Consider the following 16,183-nt stretch of genomic DNA (forward strand, 5'->3'; position numbering starts at 1 on the left):
CTTCCCTGAGGCAGCGCGGAGAGGAGGAGCGCCTTTGGCGAGAGGGCCATGGCACGCACGCGCGCGCAGGCAGACTCGCTTCTGATTGGCGGCGGCCACGGGCGGAAGCGGAAGCGCTGCCGTGTGTCGGCGGGCGGCGGAGGGAGCGCGGCAGTGGCGGCGGGGCTTCGGTGTTCCCGCGTGTCATGGGGAGGTACGGGGAGCTCGAGGGAGCTGCGCGGAGCACCTGGGGATTCCACACCAAATCCGGGAGGGAGCACAAGAGTGGGCGCCGAGTTGGTCCTGGTGGCGGTCGGTGACCTTCGCTTTGCCCCACGAGTCCCAGCGGAGACGTTCTGCACTGGGAGAGGGATTCGTTCCCATCCCGGCGGTCTCCGTGGTGCTGGTGAGCCCTTTAAGCTGGGAATGTTCAGCCTGGAGCAGAGAAGGCTCCAGGGAGCGCTCAGAGCCCCTTTCAGTGCCTAGAGGGCCTCCAGGGGAGCTGGAGAGGGACTGGGGACAAGGCACGGAGGTCCAGGACACAGGGAATGGCTTCCCACTGCCAGAGGGCAGGGATGGATGGGATACTGGGAAGGAGTTCCTCCCCGTGAGGCTGGTGGGGCCCTGGCACAGGTTGCCCAGAGAAGCTGGGCATGATGCTCCTTCATCCTTGGAAGTGCCCAAGGCCAGGTTTGAGGGGCTTGTAGCCAAGTGGGACAGTGGAAAGTGTTCCTGCCCATGGCAGGGGATGAAATGAGATGACCTCAAGGTTTCTTCCCACCCAAACCATACTGAGATTCTATGATTGTATTTAGATACTTGGTTGTGGTTAATGGAAGTGGGATCCCCCTGAGCACTCCAGGGAATGTGCTGTTTGTCATGAGTATGGAATTTAGTTATGGCTCTATTGCTGTGCTGTCGCAGAGCTGAACAAGTTGTGCCGATCGCAGCACCCAAACCTCCTCCTGGCCTGGAGGGAGCTGCTGCTGTGAAGGTCTGGGCTTGCCTGCACATCAGCAGGTACTAGAATGCTCTGTTTCCTGGCAGAAAAAGGCAAATTGGTCATATTTTTCTTCAGAATCCTGCTGGATGCTTGTCCTCTGCAACAGTGACTGTGTGATCTTTCTTGACAAAGAAATCTGTGGCACTGTAGTGAGGACAGCTTGTGAAAATGTTTCCTGTAACCATCTTACACAGAATGGGTGATACAAAAAGTATTGAATGTTTTTGTAGGAATGAGAGTTATGTGGAAGAGGAGGATGCCAGAGTAGGTAATGCTGACTGGTGATGTTCTGAGAGGGGTGTGGGCTATGGCTTCTCCACTCACTGGGCTCACAGCAGTTGCTGTGCTTGTGACAGTGGAAGGTGCTGGGTTTGGATGAATTTCCTGTTACAGAGCAAAACTTCATTGAGCCTGGGACTTAGAGCGAACAGAAACAGAGGAGGTGCCAGTCAGTGTTTACCTCATGACCAACAATCTAAGTAACTTCAGCACCTGGAGGATAACCACACAATCCACTTGTGGTTCACCTCTGGGAGCTCCATAAATCCCACTCTATTTCCTGTGGCTGTCAGTTGCCCAGTGAGGGAAGAACAGGGGCAGGTGTGGGCACACATGTGTTCCTCCCCCTCTGAGCACCAGATTGTGCTCTCAGAACCCAAAATGAACCAATGTTCTCAATCCCACATGGAGGGGTCACTGAAGGCTGGGTTGTAAGTGTGATGCTGCCAAAAGCAAGACCCCCCCTGCTCCGTGGAGACCCCAGGGAGACAGGGTCCTGCCTTCTCTCTGGGACTCTGGATTGTGGGCATAGGTTGTTCCATCCTGCTGCAGCAGAAACAAGCCATGTCCTGCAGTTAAATCTGCTTTGAATGGTCTGTTCTTTGTGGGAAATGGTTTCAGGAAGACTGTGTTGGGGTGGATGTGGGGGTGTTCAGCTCAAGGGATGAATGGGTGGTAGGTCAGTGCTGCTGGAAAACTTAATTTTCTGTACACCAGGGAAGGTTTTCTCTGCTGCTAAGCATCACTTCTCCCCTCATGCTGTGAGCAGAGATTGCTGTCAGACCACTGCACTTTTCCCTGGACAAACACTTGTTCACCCTGCTGAATTCTATTTGCTAGCCTTGGCTTTCCTCTCCCTTTCCAGTTGACTGCTTTGGATCCCCACAACCCCAAGAAGAAGCAGGACCTAGACAAACTTTATGATCTTAAAGCTAAAGCCCAACAGATTATGAACCAGTTTGGCACTTCTACCTTGATCAACCTCTCCAACTTCTCCTCAATTAAGCCAGAACCAGCCAGCACCCCGCCCCAGAGCTCCATGGCAAACAGCACCACTATGGCAAAGATGCCAGGAACACCCTGTGGAGGAGGGCGGCTCAGTCCTGAAAGCAACCAGGTAATTCCATCCCTGACTTTGGGACAACAGAGATGATGTGTAGACAGCACAAGCATCACAGACTTGCCTGTGGCTTCATTTGCCTTCTTTATATCACCAGCAGAAATATAATGTTTACTAAGTTGTCAGTTACTGAGTGAGCAAAACTTCCTCACAGAGTTCTGCTCTCCCAGGTGCTTCCTGGCTGGATGGGGTTTGGATGCGGGAGGTGTAGAGATTTTTCCAGTCTTAGGAAAGCGTATATTGGGGTGTGACGGGGGAAGTTATTTTTAAATGGGGTTTAGATGGGAGAAATATGGGGAGAAATAGGTGATGAAGGTGCAGGTTGCCCAGAGAAGCTGTGGCTGCCCCATCCCTGAGAGTGTCCAAGGCCAGGTTGGATGGGGCTTGGAGCAACCTGAGATAGTGGAAGGTGTCCCTGCCCATGGCAGGGGGTGGGATGACACAGACTTTAAGGTCCCTTCTAACTCAACCTGTCATGCAGCCTTTGATGCACATAAAACAAACTGCTGCCCAGGGAATGCCCCAGCATTGCTTCCCAGTGGCTTTGCTGGCACCTGGACTCTTTGGAAGTGTGCTAGACCCCAGCACAAAACAGCCACATCAGTGAAGGAATGAGGAAGGGCAGGAATTTCCCATCCATGTCTGGTTGACCGGACCAGGCTGACAACTTCTATCCATATCTTTTAAGACTCAGCATCCTGTTCTTCAGGATGTGTGACACAGATGTGTGGTTTCTGCTCCTGCCAAGTCTGACTGCCCTGCAATAACCCAGCACTCCCATAACTCTGTTTTCCATGTGAAGCACTAAAGCTGATAAGTGCTAGAGCCATGGAAATGCTTCCCTCATGCCCTGAGCACAACTTTAATCACTGTTCAAATCAAGTACTGATTGCACTTGCTGTCTGCATCTTAACAGTTGTAGTTTTGCCTTTCCACTCCTTGTGAACAATATTTTAGTTCTGGAAACATTTATCCTAGCAGCTGCACTCCAGTTGTTGACCAGAGCAACCACTGGTGATTGAAAATTAGTCCTTAATGCCTGATATTTCTTATCTCTGCCATTCCTGAGCTGATAGACTGTGTCAAAAGCGTGACTCGGCCCTGGGGGCAGGGGGGAGGAGGTGGTTGTAGCTGCACTCCATGGGCAGCCTCTTTGCTGGAGCAGGGCAGTAAATCCTTCTCTCCTCCCACACGCTCAGGTTTTAACCAAGAAGAAATTGCAGGACCTAGTGCGTGAGGTGGATCCGAACGAGCAGCTGGATGAAGATGTGGAAGAAGTAGGTTCTAACCCATGGAAGGGACTGCAGAAAGAGTTAATTTGGTATTTGTCACAGATCAGTGGCCCTATGTCCAAGGAGAGAGCATTGGTTCGTTTAACACTTGTTTTCCCATGCGGCCTTCAGCCATCCCTGGTTTTGTGCATCCCAGTCCCAAAAAGGCTTTTAAAACAGCAATTGCAGCAAATACCTATGAAATCTACTCCTTTGAGTGAAATTTTGGGCACCACAATATAAGAAAGACCTAGAACTATTACAGGGCACACAAAGGAGGCTGAAGGTGGGGAAGGATCAGGAGGGACAACAAGAGGAGTGGCTATGGGCACTTCATGTGTTCAGCTGGAGCAGAGTAGACTGAGGGCAGAGCTCAGTGGGGGCTGCTTCTCCTGAGAGGTAGCACGGATCTCTGTTCTCTGTGACCAAGGACAGGACCCAGGGAATGGCTGGAGATCAGGGTAAGGTTCTTCTCCCAGAGGGTGATTGGGTGCTGAACAGGCTCCCCAGGCAATGCGTTTGGAGAACACTCTCAGGCACAGGGTGAGGATTGCTGGGGTGTCCTGGCGGGGCCCAGAGTTGGTCTGGATGATCCTGCAAATTCAGGACATTCTGTAATTCTAAATACCATCTTCTGAGAGCTTGTTTTCATCTTCTCACATAATTTCAACTGCTCAGTGCTGACCAGACTGGTTGTTGCCCTTGTTCCACCACAGATGCTGCTACAGATTGCTGATGACTTCATTGAGAGTGTGGTGACAGCTGCCTGCCAGCTTGCGCGGCATCGCAAGTCCAACACCCTGGAAGTGAAAGACGTCCAGTTGCACCTTGGTGAGTGACTTTTATCTGTTTCTTTCCCCTCTAGCCCCAGATCTCAGCTCCTCCTGGAGTCAGGGCACAGCTGCAGTGCTGTGGTGGAAACGTGTGAGTAGATAATGCATCCCTGCCCATGGCAAAGGGCTGGAACTGAATGAGCTTTAATGTCTCTTCCAACTGAAACCATTCTGTGAATTTCAGAGCGCCAGTGGAACATGTGGATCCCAGGCTTTGGTTCTGAAGAAATCAGACCCTACAAAAAAGCCTGCACTACAGAAGCTCACAAACAGGTAAGAAGCCCTCACAAGACCAGGAATCACAAGGAAGGCTGATATGGGGATGGTGGTCATGGCCTCCTGGCACTGTGAATTTGTGGCCGCTTCCAAGTGTTTCAGACTGGAAATGACTTCCAGAGTCTCCTGACCTGTTTGGGCGGGGGGTTGACGTTGCTGTGTCTCCTCAGCTATGTTGCCTTTTCTCAGAGAGAAGCAGCAGCTCTTGGTGTTTGGGAGGGTTAAAACCCTGAGCTGCACACAAGTACTTCTCAGCTTCCCCTGGCAACCCCATCTCTGTGCAAAGGGACTGAAAACACCCTTAATTTTGCTTTAAAACTGCATTGAGCCATTGCTTTTCAAGTCATCGTCAGAGCCTAGAAGGAGCTGCCCTGCAGTGGGTTCAGGGGTGATGCTGCAGCTCCCGCTGGGCAGAGAGAAGGACCTTGAGGTGGGCTTTGATTCCATAGCCCCAGGGTGCCAAGTGGAGCGGCACACACACTCCCTTCTCTGACTTCAGCCTGGGACCCCATTAAGATTCAAACTGACCTGAAAGACCTGTGTGGGAAACAAGTCAGGCAGCGTCCTGGAGCACCTGGGATGCCTTGTTCCTGCTGTGGGTGGTTGTGCAGTCACCTGCTCTGAGCTGCTTCTCATGGAAAACCCTCTCTTGTTACAGAGAATGGCACTGATCCGCAAAACTACCAAGAAATAGCTCCTGAGCAGAGCCAGAGACACCAGGACACCTGTCTCTCCACTGAAGCCTCCATGATGTCACCTGTGGGATACTTTTTTAATGCTTTACAGAAAAGCATCTATTTTTTATTAATGGTGCAGCAATATCTTGACTTGATGAGGAGACCTGCCAAAAACATTCTATGCCCTGTTCTTCGATCCTCCTCAGAGTGCGACATATCTCAAACAGAGACTTTTATTTGTGACTTGAAAGTGGTTTATCGTACAAGTGATTATCCAAGGGACAGAGCATTTGATCGTGTGTGGGACAGTATTAGAAGCATCTGTAGAGGTTTTTGTTTCCTCCTTCCTGCCCGTATCTGGTCCAGTACTTTGTAATGTCAGTGTTTATATAAATACTTGCATTTGTTTTTCATGAATAAAGAAATTATTCTAAGCTGCTGGCATAGGCTTGTGCTCTTTAGGCAGCATTGCACAGGGATGGCAGGGGCCCTGTCACCTCAGCTCCGTGTGTGGTGCTGTTCTGTGAGAGATCTGAGAGCAGAATTATGGAATATCCTGAGCTGGAAAAGATCCCCAAGGATTATTGAGTCCAGCTCCTGGCCTGCCCAGGACACCTCACCAATCCCACCCTATGCCTGAGAGCGTTGTCCAGTGCTCTCTGGAGCTGTGGCAGCCGTGCGTTGCCAAGCACCCTCTGGGGTAAGAACTGTTTCCTAATACACTATTATTTCAATTGCAAGTGCAATTATCAAATTACACAGCTTCAGCTGTTTCCTGGGTCCTGTCCCTGGTCACTGGAAGCAGAGATCGGAGGTGTCCCTTGGGAGGAGCTGCAGACACTGGTGAGTCTCCTGTTTCCTCCAGGGTGAGCAAACCAAGTGCCTTCAGCTGCTCTTCCAGAGGTTTTCCCCTCCAGACCCTTCTAGATCACAAGGATTTGGCCAGTCCCTCACTTGCCACTCAAGGATGGCCAGGTGACTTCCCCCCTGACCTCCAGCTCAGAGTGAGTCCCTTCCCAATTGTAGGGATATTTGGACTGTTGGGAGGGGGATGTTGTGACATGATGTTCCTGAAGTCAAGGTTCCCCAGTCCTGTCTGTGCCTGGACATTAAAAAGGCCACATGCCCCTGCCTGTTCCTGCTGTTCTGCTCAGGGAAGCTCCAGGGGCTGTTATGGGGATGAGGGAGTTGACAGCACTGCAAACGCCCTTCCATGACAGGAAGGCTCCTGCAGCCCTAGGCAGAGCTGGGCTCATCCTCCCTGTCCAGCTTTCTGGAGGCTTCTGGTAGCTGTAGGGGAAACCAGGGTGCGTGAAGTGATTCTAGGACCATCCCAGGCTCATTCCTCATGTCACTGTGGGATGAGGAGCCTGGTGAGCTCCTTTCTGAAGCCTTGTACGGAGGGTTTTTTTGCAAATTACATTGTATGAAGATCAATCGGAAAGGGAAAGCAGGCATTTCCTCAGAATGGTATGTCATTCTTTTTCCTTTGGGCTCAACTAGGCATGTACTCAGCCAGAATGGCAGATACATTATCTGAGTTCCATGATAAATTTGTCACTTTTAATTCTATTTGGGAAGACTTAAAGAATTCAGGGCTTTATGATTAGGATCTCAGTCAGTACAAGAGAGAATAGGAGAAGGGTTGACATTGACTTCTGCAGGCCTGTGAAGTCCCACTGGAGGACTTCACCCTTCCAACACGCTTCCTCTTTCCCAGGAAAACACAGGCAGGCAGAGGGTGACCAGAGGTATTTAATGTGGCCGTGCCACTCCTGCCTGTGCCTGGCTGCTCCATATCCACTTCCCCTCTTGAGCCCAGCGTGTGCCTGCCTTGCCAGTGTCCCCAGCTCTAGCAAGAGCATTTCTTCTGCTTCTTCTCCAGTGCCTGAGCCTTGGGCAGCACTGGCAGCGGGACGCTGCTCTTCACCCCGTCCCATGTCTCAGTGGCCACCAACTGCCCTGTCTGCAGCGCTTGGTAAATGGCCACTGTCAGCATCTGGAAGGCCTGGACCACGTTGGAAGCGTCTTTGGCTGAGGTCTCCACGTACTGGACACCCAGTGAGGCCGCCAACTTCTCCGCCTCTCTCTGGCCCACCCGGCGCTGCCCAGACAGGTCACTCTTGTGCCCCACCAGCAGGAAGACCATACGGAATGGCTGGATTGTGTCAGTCACCTCCCGGTGCCATTGCCGGATGCTCTCAAAGGACGCGCGGTTAGTGAGGTCGAAAAGCAGCATCCCCCCAGCCGAGTTGCGGTAGTAGGAGCGAGTCACGGACCTGGGTGCCAAGAGCAGGGAGGGTGAGTGACCAACCCTGTGCTACCTCAGACAGCATGTTCCCTGCCTGCAGAGTGGTCCTGGCTAGGACCTGCTCCTGCAAGCAGCACCTTGTGTTCAAACCACCATGGATGAGAATCAGCCTTTTGCTGTGTAAGAGTTCCAGGGTTTCTGCTCAACCACCAAAGCTCATCTGTCTCCTGCAGTCACAGCCCCCAAGTGCCCCTGTGTCTGCAGCCATGTCCACAGGGCTCCACCATCCCTGCTGTCACGGTCCTGGAACTCTTCTGTCCCTTCTGCCATGTCCCCAGTACTTTCCCATCTCTGCTGCAACAGTCCTCTCTCATTCCTGCAAACAACCCTCCCATTCCTGCAAACCCAGATTTTCCACTCTCCCATCCCCTGTAGCCACATCTCCCAAGCTTTCTTGTCCCCAGGAGCTGCCTGGCTGGTGGAGACAGCCCCACAGTGAGGTGTGAAGGCTCCTAGCAGCTGAGCTGAGGAAGATGTTTCACCCAGCACCCAGTAGGCTCCCAGCTGTTCCCCAGCCCCTCTGCACCTAGTGTGGCAGGGGGGTTCTTGGGGGAGTACTGTATCCCCAAGCTGGAGCAAGGACTTACAAGGCAGTCCCAAGGGCTCCTTTCCCTTAGCTTTGGCTTTTGGCATGGTGGTTCCTCACACAAAGGGACAAGTGGGAACACAGCCACACCAAGGACCTCCTTGGGCTTGTAATCACACTCCACCCCAAATCTGGAGGGGGACATCCACCTTCACCACCCCATGGACTCACCTGAATCTCTCCTGCCCGGCTGTGTCCCAGAACTGCAGCTTCACTTGCAGCCCTGGCTCCAGCTCCACGAATTGGACGTAGAAATCCACCCCCACTGTCTGGTTGACAGTGTCTAGGAAGACACCCTCGGTGTAGCATTGCAGCAGGGAAGATTTCCCCACTGTTGAGTCCCCCAGCATGATCACCCGGAATTGGTACTGCCACCGTGGCTCCATCTGTGCCTCTGCTGGCTGCCAGGATCTGCCACCCCCGCACCAGGAGCGTGTTCAGGCAGGCAGAGAGCTCCTCCACCCAGGAGGCGTTCCCAGCACCACTGGTGCTGCATGGCCCCTTTGGAGCCCCTTTGTCCCCTTTATTTTGGCTCCATCCAGCTGGAAGAACTCAGGGGTGCCGCTCCCATTTTCCCATGGACAGGACACCCTGAAAAGTGTCCCAGACAAGGGGAGCTGTTGTGCCACCAGCAATGCCCCCCAGAGCAGAGGATCCCCCATGCCGTGGTATGAGTGCCGTGCCTCTGCCTGGGATGCAAAGCTTGGCACAGCCTTTATTTAGTGTGGAAAAGCCTTAGGTTTATTAAAAACACTCCTACAGCAGAGTATTATTTTTTCAGAGCCCCCAAATTAAGTTTTGAAAAAATCCCAAGCCCAGGTGGAAGACTCAACCTCATAATCACCCAAGGGCTGCAGGTGCTGCGTGGAGAGAGAAGCATCCTCACGGGTTGGGGTCCCACATCCCCCTGTCCCCATCAGCACTGGCAGTGCTTCTGGGGCTCTCTCCCTGCTGGGGGCTGGCGGCGACTCTGGCTGGGGATGAGCTTGATGCCATCACATTCCTGGTGTGGGGCAAGGATCCCCAGTACCTGCTGGACACTCCCAGCCAGTGTCTGGAAGGCCAGCTCCATACTGACGTTGCTGCAGGCCGAGGTCTTCACAAAGGCCATGCTCAGGGTGGTGGCGAGGTGTCCGGCTTCCTCTGCTGACACGGCTCCCTCGGCCACCAGGTCACACTTGTGTCCCACCAGGACAAAGACAGGCAGCCGGTCCCCTGCAGCCTCATGATACCTCAGAGACATGCTCAAAAGATGCCCGATTGGTGAGGTCCAAGACTTGCAGCGCCCCCACTGCACTCCGATAGAAGGACCTGGTGATGGATCTGGGTATACCCATCAGGGTTTCAATGGGTACTGGGAAGCTCTCACACTGACAACCCTAGGACAGGGCTTGGGAGATTTTTGGGTGATAGATCAGACCTCGGGAGTGGGAATGGGAGACCTGTCTTGGCTATTTACAGCCCTGTTTTCTGTTCAGCATCCCTCCCCCCAGACTGAGGGGGCTCCAGAGGAGACCTGTGGGGTTTTCAGGGACTCTGTGGTATCATTATCTCCCTAACAGCCCCCAGGTGTAGTGGGGATAGGGCAGCACTGGACAGAAACAGGGCACCACCAGGACGAACCTTGGGGTTCCCAAAAGGTTCCCAGGGATGGGGAGGGCCCGGGAGCCCAGCTCCAGCCACATCACTTTGCTCTTCAGTTCTTCGTGCCCCATTTGAGCCTCTCTTACACTCCCAGGTGCTCCTGGGAGTTGATTGGCCTGATGTAATCAGGAAAGGAACGACCCTGCCCCAACCCACCAGCATACCGCAACCAGCACCCGGCCCTGCTCCCCTGAACAGCTCCAGTGTCACTGCAAGCTCAACACAAGGTGTCACTGGCCCCTAAAGCATCACCATCCCCGAGAGCTATCGCTGCCTGTCTGTGCACACCTGGCCGGGGATTTACAAACACCCCAGGCTGGGAGGATGACTCACTGGGGTGGGGGTGCTGGGGTCCACATACCCACCTCACCTGAACCGCTCCTGGCCAGCCGTATCCGAGCTGCAGCTTGGCCTTGACAGTGGGCGACATCAGGATAGTCCGGCTGTAGAACTCGACACCGATGGTTGGGCCAGGGGTAGCTACCCCACCAGGACCTCCACTTGGCCTGTCAGCGAAGCAGCGCAGCAGTGAGGACTTGCCCACAGCCGCGTCCCCTAGCACGATGATGCGGAACTGGAAGTGTCCCTCAGGGTCAAGATCTTGGTGAGAATCTGTCACATGGCGGAGCTGGCTGGATCCTGACCCACTGCATTCCTGCTGTGCTAGCAGCAACAGGACAGGCCTCCACCCTTGTCCCCACCCCACCTGGGGACAGGGATGGCTCTGGCCCCAAAGTCACCTGGGCCAAACAAACTGTCCCAGGGAGAACTGTCCCAGCTGCCAGCTCAGTCCTCATCCTTCCCAGTAACACTGAGGAAAGTAAGAGGGTTACGTCTACCCGGGTTTACAAACCAAAAAAAAAAAAAAAAGTTTCGAGCTGCTGCTCAAAACTGGTGGTTTATAGTTATAACCACCTAGGAAAATCACTGAATTAAGTGATTATTTAAATTCCCCTGTTTTTAAAACTATTTTTTTCCCATTTGCCTGCTTCCCAACCACCAAACTCCAAAACACACACCCTAGTAACAGCCCAACATTTCAAACTTCAGCAGCAACACAAGCTCACACTAATCATTTCCTTGCACATTCTAGCATTTAGTCTTTGTTGCTGCCAGGATGCTGTTTAGTGTTGCCACACACCAGCTGTCTGTGCTGCCTAGCTTTGGTGACAACAGGGACAGCCAGGCAGTGAATGCACACTCACTGGTGTCCCCCAGAAGACAGGATTCTGGAAGAGCTGGGAGACACTCCACAGGGAAGGGGCTCTCAAGACCTGCAGGTAAGAGACCAGAGGGGTCAGAGGCACCAGCTCAATATTCCAGGACAAAGCACTCTTGGCACCCACGTTACCTCAGGTGCAGGGACTTTGCCACTGTCCAGCCATCCAGAGACAGAAGTAAGAGAGTAGCTCCAACTGAGAGACTGTGGCTCCCCACCACCTATTTTTCTCTATGGTGGGAAAATAGGCAACCGGAATCACCAAGGCTCCAGCTGAAGGTGTTGGAGCACCCCAAGGTTGCAGGAACTGCTCTAGCACCACCATGAAGGGCCAGGTGTTTCTGCACTCCACAGACCTCTGCTGAGTGCTGGGGGGGGGGGGAAGTGTCCTGGTTTAGGGCAAATTTGGGAGGAAACCTCCAATGGGGCTCCCCCCGGGAAGCAAACCCACGTGGCCCTTTTCTCCCAACCCCCAACCGGTTCGGGAAGAGATTTCTCTGAGAGAAGTGGAAAAAACCTGTTTATTTCACAGGCACAGCACTACCCAGCACAAGAATGAACGATACCGAATTACAAAACCTCTTGCCATTCAGAAGAGATGACAAACTTCAGAGGGTCTCTCCTGGGGGTGTTCGCTCTGTTATCAGTCCCTCTGGTGCTGGAAAATGCCGCTGCCCAGGCTGGGCTCCCGGTAGTCCACGGGTGCAAGCTCCCAGTGCTCCCCCGAGTCCCCAGTCCAGAGGAGGTTCGATTCGTTTCAGGAAAAGGGAAAGAAAAGAGTCCAGGAAGACCTCTCTGCTCTGGCTAGCTGGAAAGCCAAGGCAATCTGTGTCTTGTTGTCTGTCTGTGCTGTAGTCAAAACTCCCGATGCGGGGGGAGCAAGTACAGTCTCTGATAACAGACTCGGTGCTTCTTCTCCACTCACTTTTACTCTTAGGAGGAATTTTAAGAATACAAAACCTGTGTCTGGGTTAGGTGGACGAATGGGGATACAATTTATCATAATCAACACAGGACAGGGAGTCACACCCCACCGTGCAGCAAGCACAGAAACTCACCTCTGAGCGCAGGTGAGCTCCACTGGAAGGGGATGTCACAGTGTTGTCACAGTACAGCTGGCTTGGGCTGGCCAAGGTAAATCTGACCATAACACAAATCCAATTCAGCTAGCCTAGTTCATGTCTGAACATGGCCCAGGATAAATTATAGGGGACCCTCAGCCAGCCCCATCCAAACTGAGAAGAAAGCACACAAACCGCCAGGAAGCTGGGCAGGGAGAGACGTATCAGCCAAGGCCATCTAGCCCAGGAAACCTTAATTGAGTACTTAAGCGAGTTCTGAATAATAAACAAAGTTGTTTGTCTCATGAGCACCTGGAGCATGAGTCGTGGGTTTCTGTCTCCCCACCCACGACCTGCACCTTACAAGGGGATGCTCAGGCTCCCTGGCTCAGAGCCAACCCAGCCTCACCCCATCCCAATGCAACTCAAAACACAGGAGACAAGGATTTGAAGTAATTGCATTTATTTCAACTTGTATCACACACAGATAATATTCTACATTGGAAGGAACTCACAGGGATCGTCGAGTCCAGCTTTTAAGTGAATGGCCTGTACAGGGATCAAACCCACCACCTTGGCATAACTGGCTCCCTGCTCTAACCAAGTGTTTGATATGCAGACCCCCTCCTGAGAAAACTCCATGGAACAGACTGTTCTGCCATATGGAGCATCTGATCTGGAGCTTGGGCAACACTTGAAGCCAAACCAATTTCATCTCCCTCCACGGCGGGTGAGTGGAGCCCAGAAATTGCGCGGATCCCACTCGGTGGAGCTCACAGCTTGGGAAGGAGCCAGGATGTGGCTCTGCAGAGCTTCCACTTCTGGAGGAGAGAGCTGGGAAAAAACCAGTCTGACACTGCAGCACCAAGTCCCTCAAGGATGGCTCACCCTCTGCTTAGGCCTGAAAAAAGGGATAAAATATAAACAAGCTGAGTGATAAGCAGTTGGGCTCAGCACTGTGTCAAGATTCCATCCACATTCCAGAATTTCTGTTTTTTCCCTACCCACTCGTGCCTGGCCTCAGCCCCATATCCGCAGGACTCATTCAACAGTCTCCAGACTCGGGAATCATCATAGACCAGGCTGCACTGCCACTGATTTCACCCACACCTTGCACCACAGATCACAACTCTGGTTAATTAAAAGCCTCTGAAACAAGGTTGATAATTCCCACCTGCACAGTCCAGGTGAAAAACTGGCCACTTCTAGCACAGGCAGTCAGCTTGAACTGGACCCTGTCCTTCAGACCCCACTCCAGATCATGAAATACCAGAATGGTTGGGGTTAGAAGGCACCTTAAAAGCTCCACCCTGTTCATGCCAGGGCATGGGCAGGGACACCTTCCACCAGACCAGGATGGCCTAAGCCACATCCAACCTGGCCCTGGACACTTCAGGGATGAGGCAGCCACAGCTTCTCTGGGTAACCAGGGCTTCCTTATCCTCACAGCCAAGAATTTCCTCCCAGTATCTAGTTTAAACTTACTGTTCCCTAAGGGACAACTCACATGCTCCACACAGCAGCATTCCCACAACTCAGGTCCTATAGGAAACAAGCTGAAGCCCTTGGGACAGGGCTAACAAGTTCTCACTCTTTTCCACAGATTAACTGCTGAAAAAACAGAGAGAGAGTTTAGTGCCTGAAGCTGATGGGTCACTGTAAATCCATGGCTCAGATACTCCCAACAAATCCCAACCCTCGAACTCTCACAGCACCTCTGCCCCCTGTGCCCAGCATTTATCCCTTCTCCTGACCAGGACTTTCCTTCCCAACCAGACTTCCCAAAACCGTAAGGCCAACACAGTCTGTCTTCCTAGTGGCCCCTCTCAGCATATGACACGCCTGCAGAGAGCCCAAGACCAGCATGAATTTTACTCTTCCTCCTTTTTCGACCACAAGATCGGTATTCAGATCTGATGGGAAAGGGATTTGGAGGGATGTGCTGTGGAGGTCCAACAAGGGTACTACTTTCTCACCTGGGTTTATCCATCAGATGGGTGAGCCCATGGAACACCCAGGAGCCCTGGAAGATATGGTAACATACCCCCAACATCAGCAGTGGGCTGCAGACTCTTGTAGACACACCTTTGACTCATTCCACCCGAAAACCACATGCAAAGAACAGCCCAATTCCCAAAAATGTATTGGAGGGGTGAGTGACAGTCATGGACAAAAGAGGCCCAGCAGTCAAAGACCTTCCCATTGCTCTGGCATGTTGCTGGAGACCTGTAGCTACTGTGTGGAGCCACAGCTCTTGGATAAACATGCAGGTAAACACGGAGCTTAAACGGTAAAGTCTGTAACAGAGCAGTCAACCGTCTCTGGATCAGGGATGATTCCCAGTTCTGCTTCTAGTGAGCCCCTGAGAGAGGAATTGCCCTTATCTCACCCATACATGATCCAGACGGAACAAGAACTAAGGCAGTTTTTGCAGGGCCCAGCCCCAAGAACAAGCCCTGAGGATGTACAGCCTTGGAACAGCACATGCTGGCACTGTCTGATAGCAGAGGGGCAGGAAATGCTGCTGGTTCTTACTGTGGCCCAGAGAAGCCACAAAACCAACCAAATGCTCAGCACAATGGAGGACTCCAGAACCTGGACCACCCATTTTACCTGACCACAGCTGAGGCCATCACGAGACATCCCATGCCCTGGGATCACCTTCCGTGCCAGGATGCTGCTGGGAAAAAAGAGTCTTGAGGTTTAAGTAAATTACAAGAATAATAAGTTAAAACAAAACTACAGAAAGACGGGATACACTCCTCCCTCCCACCGGTGCATCAATTTAGACCCCAGGGGCACGGATTCGCGGCAGCCGCCTACTTCCAGCACCAGTAACCCCCTAACCCATGGCGGGCCGTGTACTTTCCCGAAATGTTGCCGAGCAGTTACAAAAGTTCCAACTGAGCGGCGACCGTCGAGGAAAGTCCCTTTGCTCTCGGCTCCTTTTTGACTGCATCTACCATAGCACCGACAGACGCAGCTTCGATAGGGCCGGGCGGGTCCGGGGGGCTCTTCCTCCCGCAGCTGCCTGTCCCGGGACAGGGGATTAGTTCAGCCTCGGGGGTCCCCCACTCACCTGAGGCCGGGCCCAGCCTGAAGAGGAGGGCGGGGGTAAGGTCGCGCTGCCCTTCGCAGCCTTCGGAGCGCACCGAAGCGCTGCCGCCGGGAGCGATGCCCACGGGGCGTCGATGCGGGGGGAGAGGCCCAGCGAAGGAGGATGGCAGTGGATGGCCCCTGGTGATAGCCACGCAGCTCACCCCAATCGCCGCCATAGCCGAAAGAGGAGGAAGCGCCTCCGCGGCCATTTTTTATACCGCGGCAGTGTGGGCTCCGATTGGCTGCTGGTGCCGGACCCTCTCGCGGAGGATTCTGGGAGTTGTAGGTCGCACTTCCCACAGCCCTCGCCGTCCTTCCTGCCTTCCCCCTTCCAGCCGCCCGCTCCACCCCATCCCACAGGATAAAGGAGGCCCCCGAACAACCTGCTCTAGTAGCAAGTGTTCTTGCCCATGGCAGCAGGTGGAATGAGATAAGCTTTGAGTCCCCTGCCAACCCCAACTATTTCATGATCCCATGATTCACAACCATTACTAGCACTGGGAGCAGCTGCACACCCCTACCCCATCTAAATGATTCTCCAGTTCAGGCGGGACAAATAGTTTCTCTCTCCTTCCGCATGCAAGGTCCACACCACGGGTTACTCTCTGAAAAACTGAAGCCAGTAGCTATGCTTCCCCTATTCCTTCCTCCCTTTTGGAACGGGGGGAACACTCCACCCTCGGGGAATAGAAGGAAGGGTTCTTGGAAACAGAAGTCTGTTTGCCAACATAGTACCTCTGTAAGGCTCCAGGGTCATGATTTATAATCCGTGGAAAGGATTTAAAATGGGTGCACCTGCCAACGGGCTGGAAAGGAGTGCTGGAA

At 53.0% G+C, this 16,183-nt stretch overlaps 3 protein-coding genes, 1 long non-coding RNA gene and 4 other non-coding genes across 10 annotated transcripts; 1 reads left to right on the forward strand and 7 right to left on the reverse strand.

The window, feature by feature from the left end:
* Positions 1-25: 25 nt before the first annotated feature.
* TAF12 (TATA-box binding protein associated factor 12) lies at positions 26-5,872 on the forward strand. Of its 2 annotated transcripts, none has more exons than XM_023941069.2 (6): positions 26-193; positions 2,127-2,378; positions 3,581-3,658; positions 4,369-4,483; positions 4,670-4,758; positions 5,420-5,872. In XM_023941069.2, exons 2-6 carry the CDS (start codon positions 2,211-2,213, stop codon positions 5,453-5,455), a joined length of 486 nt encoding a protein of 161 aa, XP_023796837.1. In that variant the 5' UTR covers positions 26-193; positions 2,127-2,210; the 3' UTR covers positions 5,456-5,872. The 2 variants fall into 2 exon arrangements, with proteins under 2 accessions (XP_023796837.1, XP_023796838.1); XM_023941070.2 differs by having other exon boundaries at positions 121-385.
* A 1,341-nt stretch (positions 5,873-7,213) lies between these two features.
* On the reverse strand, positions 7,214-8,745 carry LOC111939053 (ras-related protein Rab-39B-like). The gene is made up of 2 exons (XM_023941068.2): positions 8,507-8,745; positions 7,214-7,717 (listed from the first exon to the last, which is right to left on the reverse strand). Exons 1-2 carry the CDS (start codon positions 8,719-8,721, stop codon positions 7,291-7,293), a joined length of 642 nt encoding a protein of 213 aa, XP_023796836.1. The 5' UTR covers positions 8,722-8,745; the 3' UTR covers positions 7,214-7,290.
* Positions 8,746-9,251: 506 nt separating this feature from the next.
* Positions 9,252-12,497, reverse strand: LOC111938950 (ras-related protein Rab-42-like). The gene is made up of 4 exons (XM_086863913.1): positions 12,455-12,497; positions 11,185-11,253; positions 10,345-10,591; positions 9,252-9,567 (listed from the first exon to the last, which is right to left on the reverse strand). The coding sequence occupies exons 1-4, from the start codon at positions 12,495-12,497 to the stop codon at positions 9,252-9,254; spliced, it is 675 nt and encodes a 224-aa protein (XP_086720039.1).
* Positions 12,498-12,705: 208 nt separating this feature from the next.
* Positions 12,706-15,598, reverse strand: LOC147649239 (uncharacterized). Of its 2 annotated transcripts, none has more exons than XR_015279413.1 (5): positions 15,339-15,598; positions 14,873-14,936; positions 14,236-14,282; positions 13,767-13,870; positions 12,706-13,160 (listed from the first exon to the last, which is right to left on the reverse strand). It is a non-coding gene; the product is annotated as an uncharacterized LOC147649239 (long non-coding RNA). The 2 variants fall into 2 exon arrangements; XR_015279414.1 differs by having other exon boundaries at positions 14,873-14,939; positions 15,339-15,545.
* LOC111939195 (small nucleolar RNA SNORD99) lies at positions 13,272-13,342 on the reverse strand. Its single transcript, XR_002869196.1, has one exon. It is a non-coding gene; the product is annotated as a small nucleolar RNA SNORD99 (small nucleolar RNA).
* On the reverse strand, positions 14,063-14,197 carry LOC147649240 (small nucleolar RNA SNORA61). Its single transcript, XR_015279448.1, has one exon. It is a non-coding gene; the product is annotated as a small nucleolar RNA SNORA61 (small nucleolar RNA).
* Positions 14,399-14,529, reverse strand: LOC111939198 (small nucleolar RNA SNORA44). Its single transcript, XR_002869199.1, has one exon. It is a non-coding gene; the product is annotated as a small nucleolar RNA SNORA44 (small nucleolar RNA).
* LOC111939197 (small nucleolar RNA SNORA16B/SNORA16A family) lies at positions 15,117-15,259 on the reverse strand. The gene has a single exon (XR_002869198.1). It is a non-coding gene; the product is annotated as a small nucleolar RNA SNORA16B/SNORA16A family (small nucleolar RNA).
* Positions 15,599-16,183: the final 585 nt, after the last annotated feature.

The sequence above is a fragment of the Cyanistes caeruleus genome, chromosome 26 (assembly GCF_971803275.1).
Source record: "Cyanistes caeruleus chromosome 26, bCyaCae1.hap1.1, whole genome shotgun sequence".
NCBI lineage: Eukaryota > Metazoa > Chordata > Aves > Passeriformes > Paridae > Cyanistes > Cyanistes caeruleus.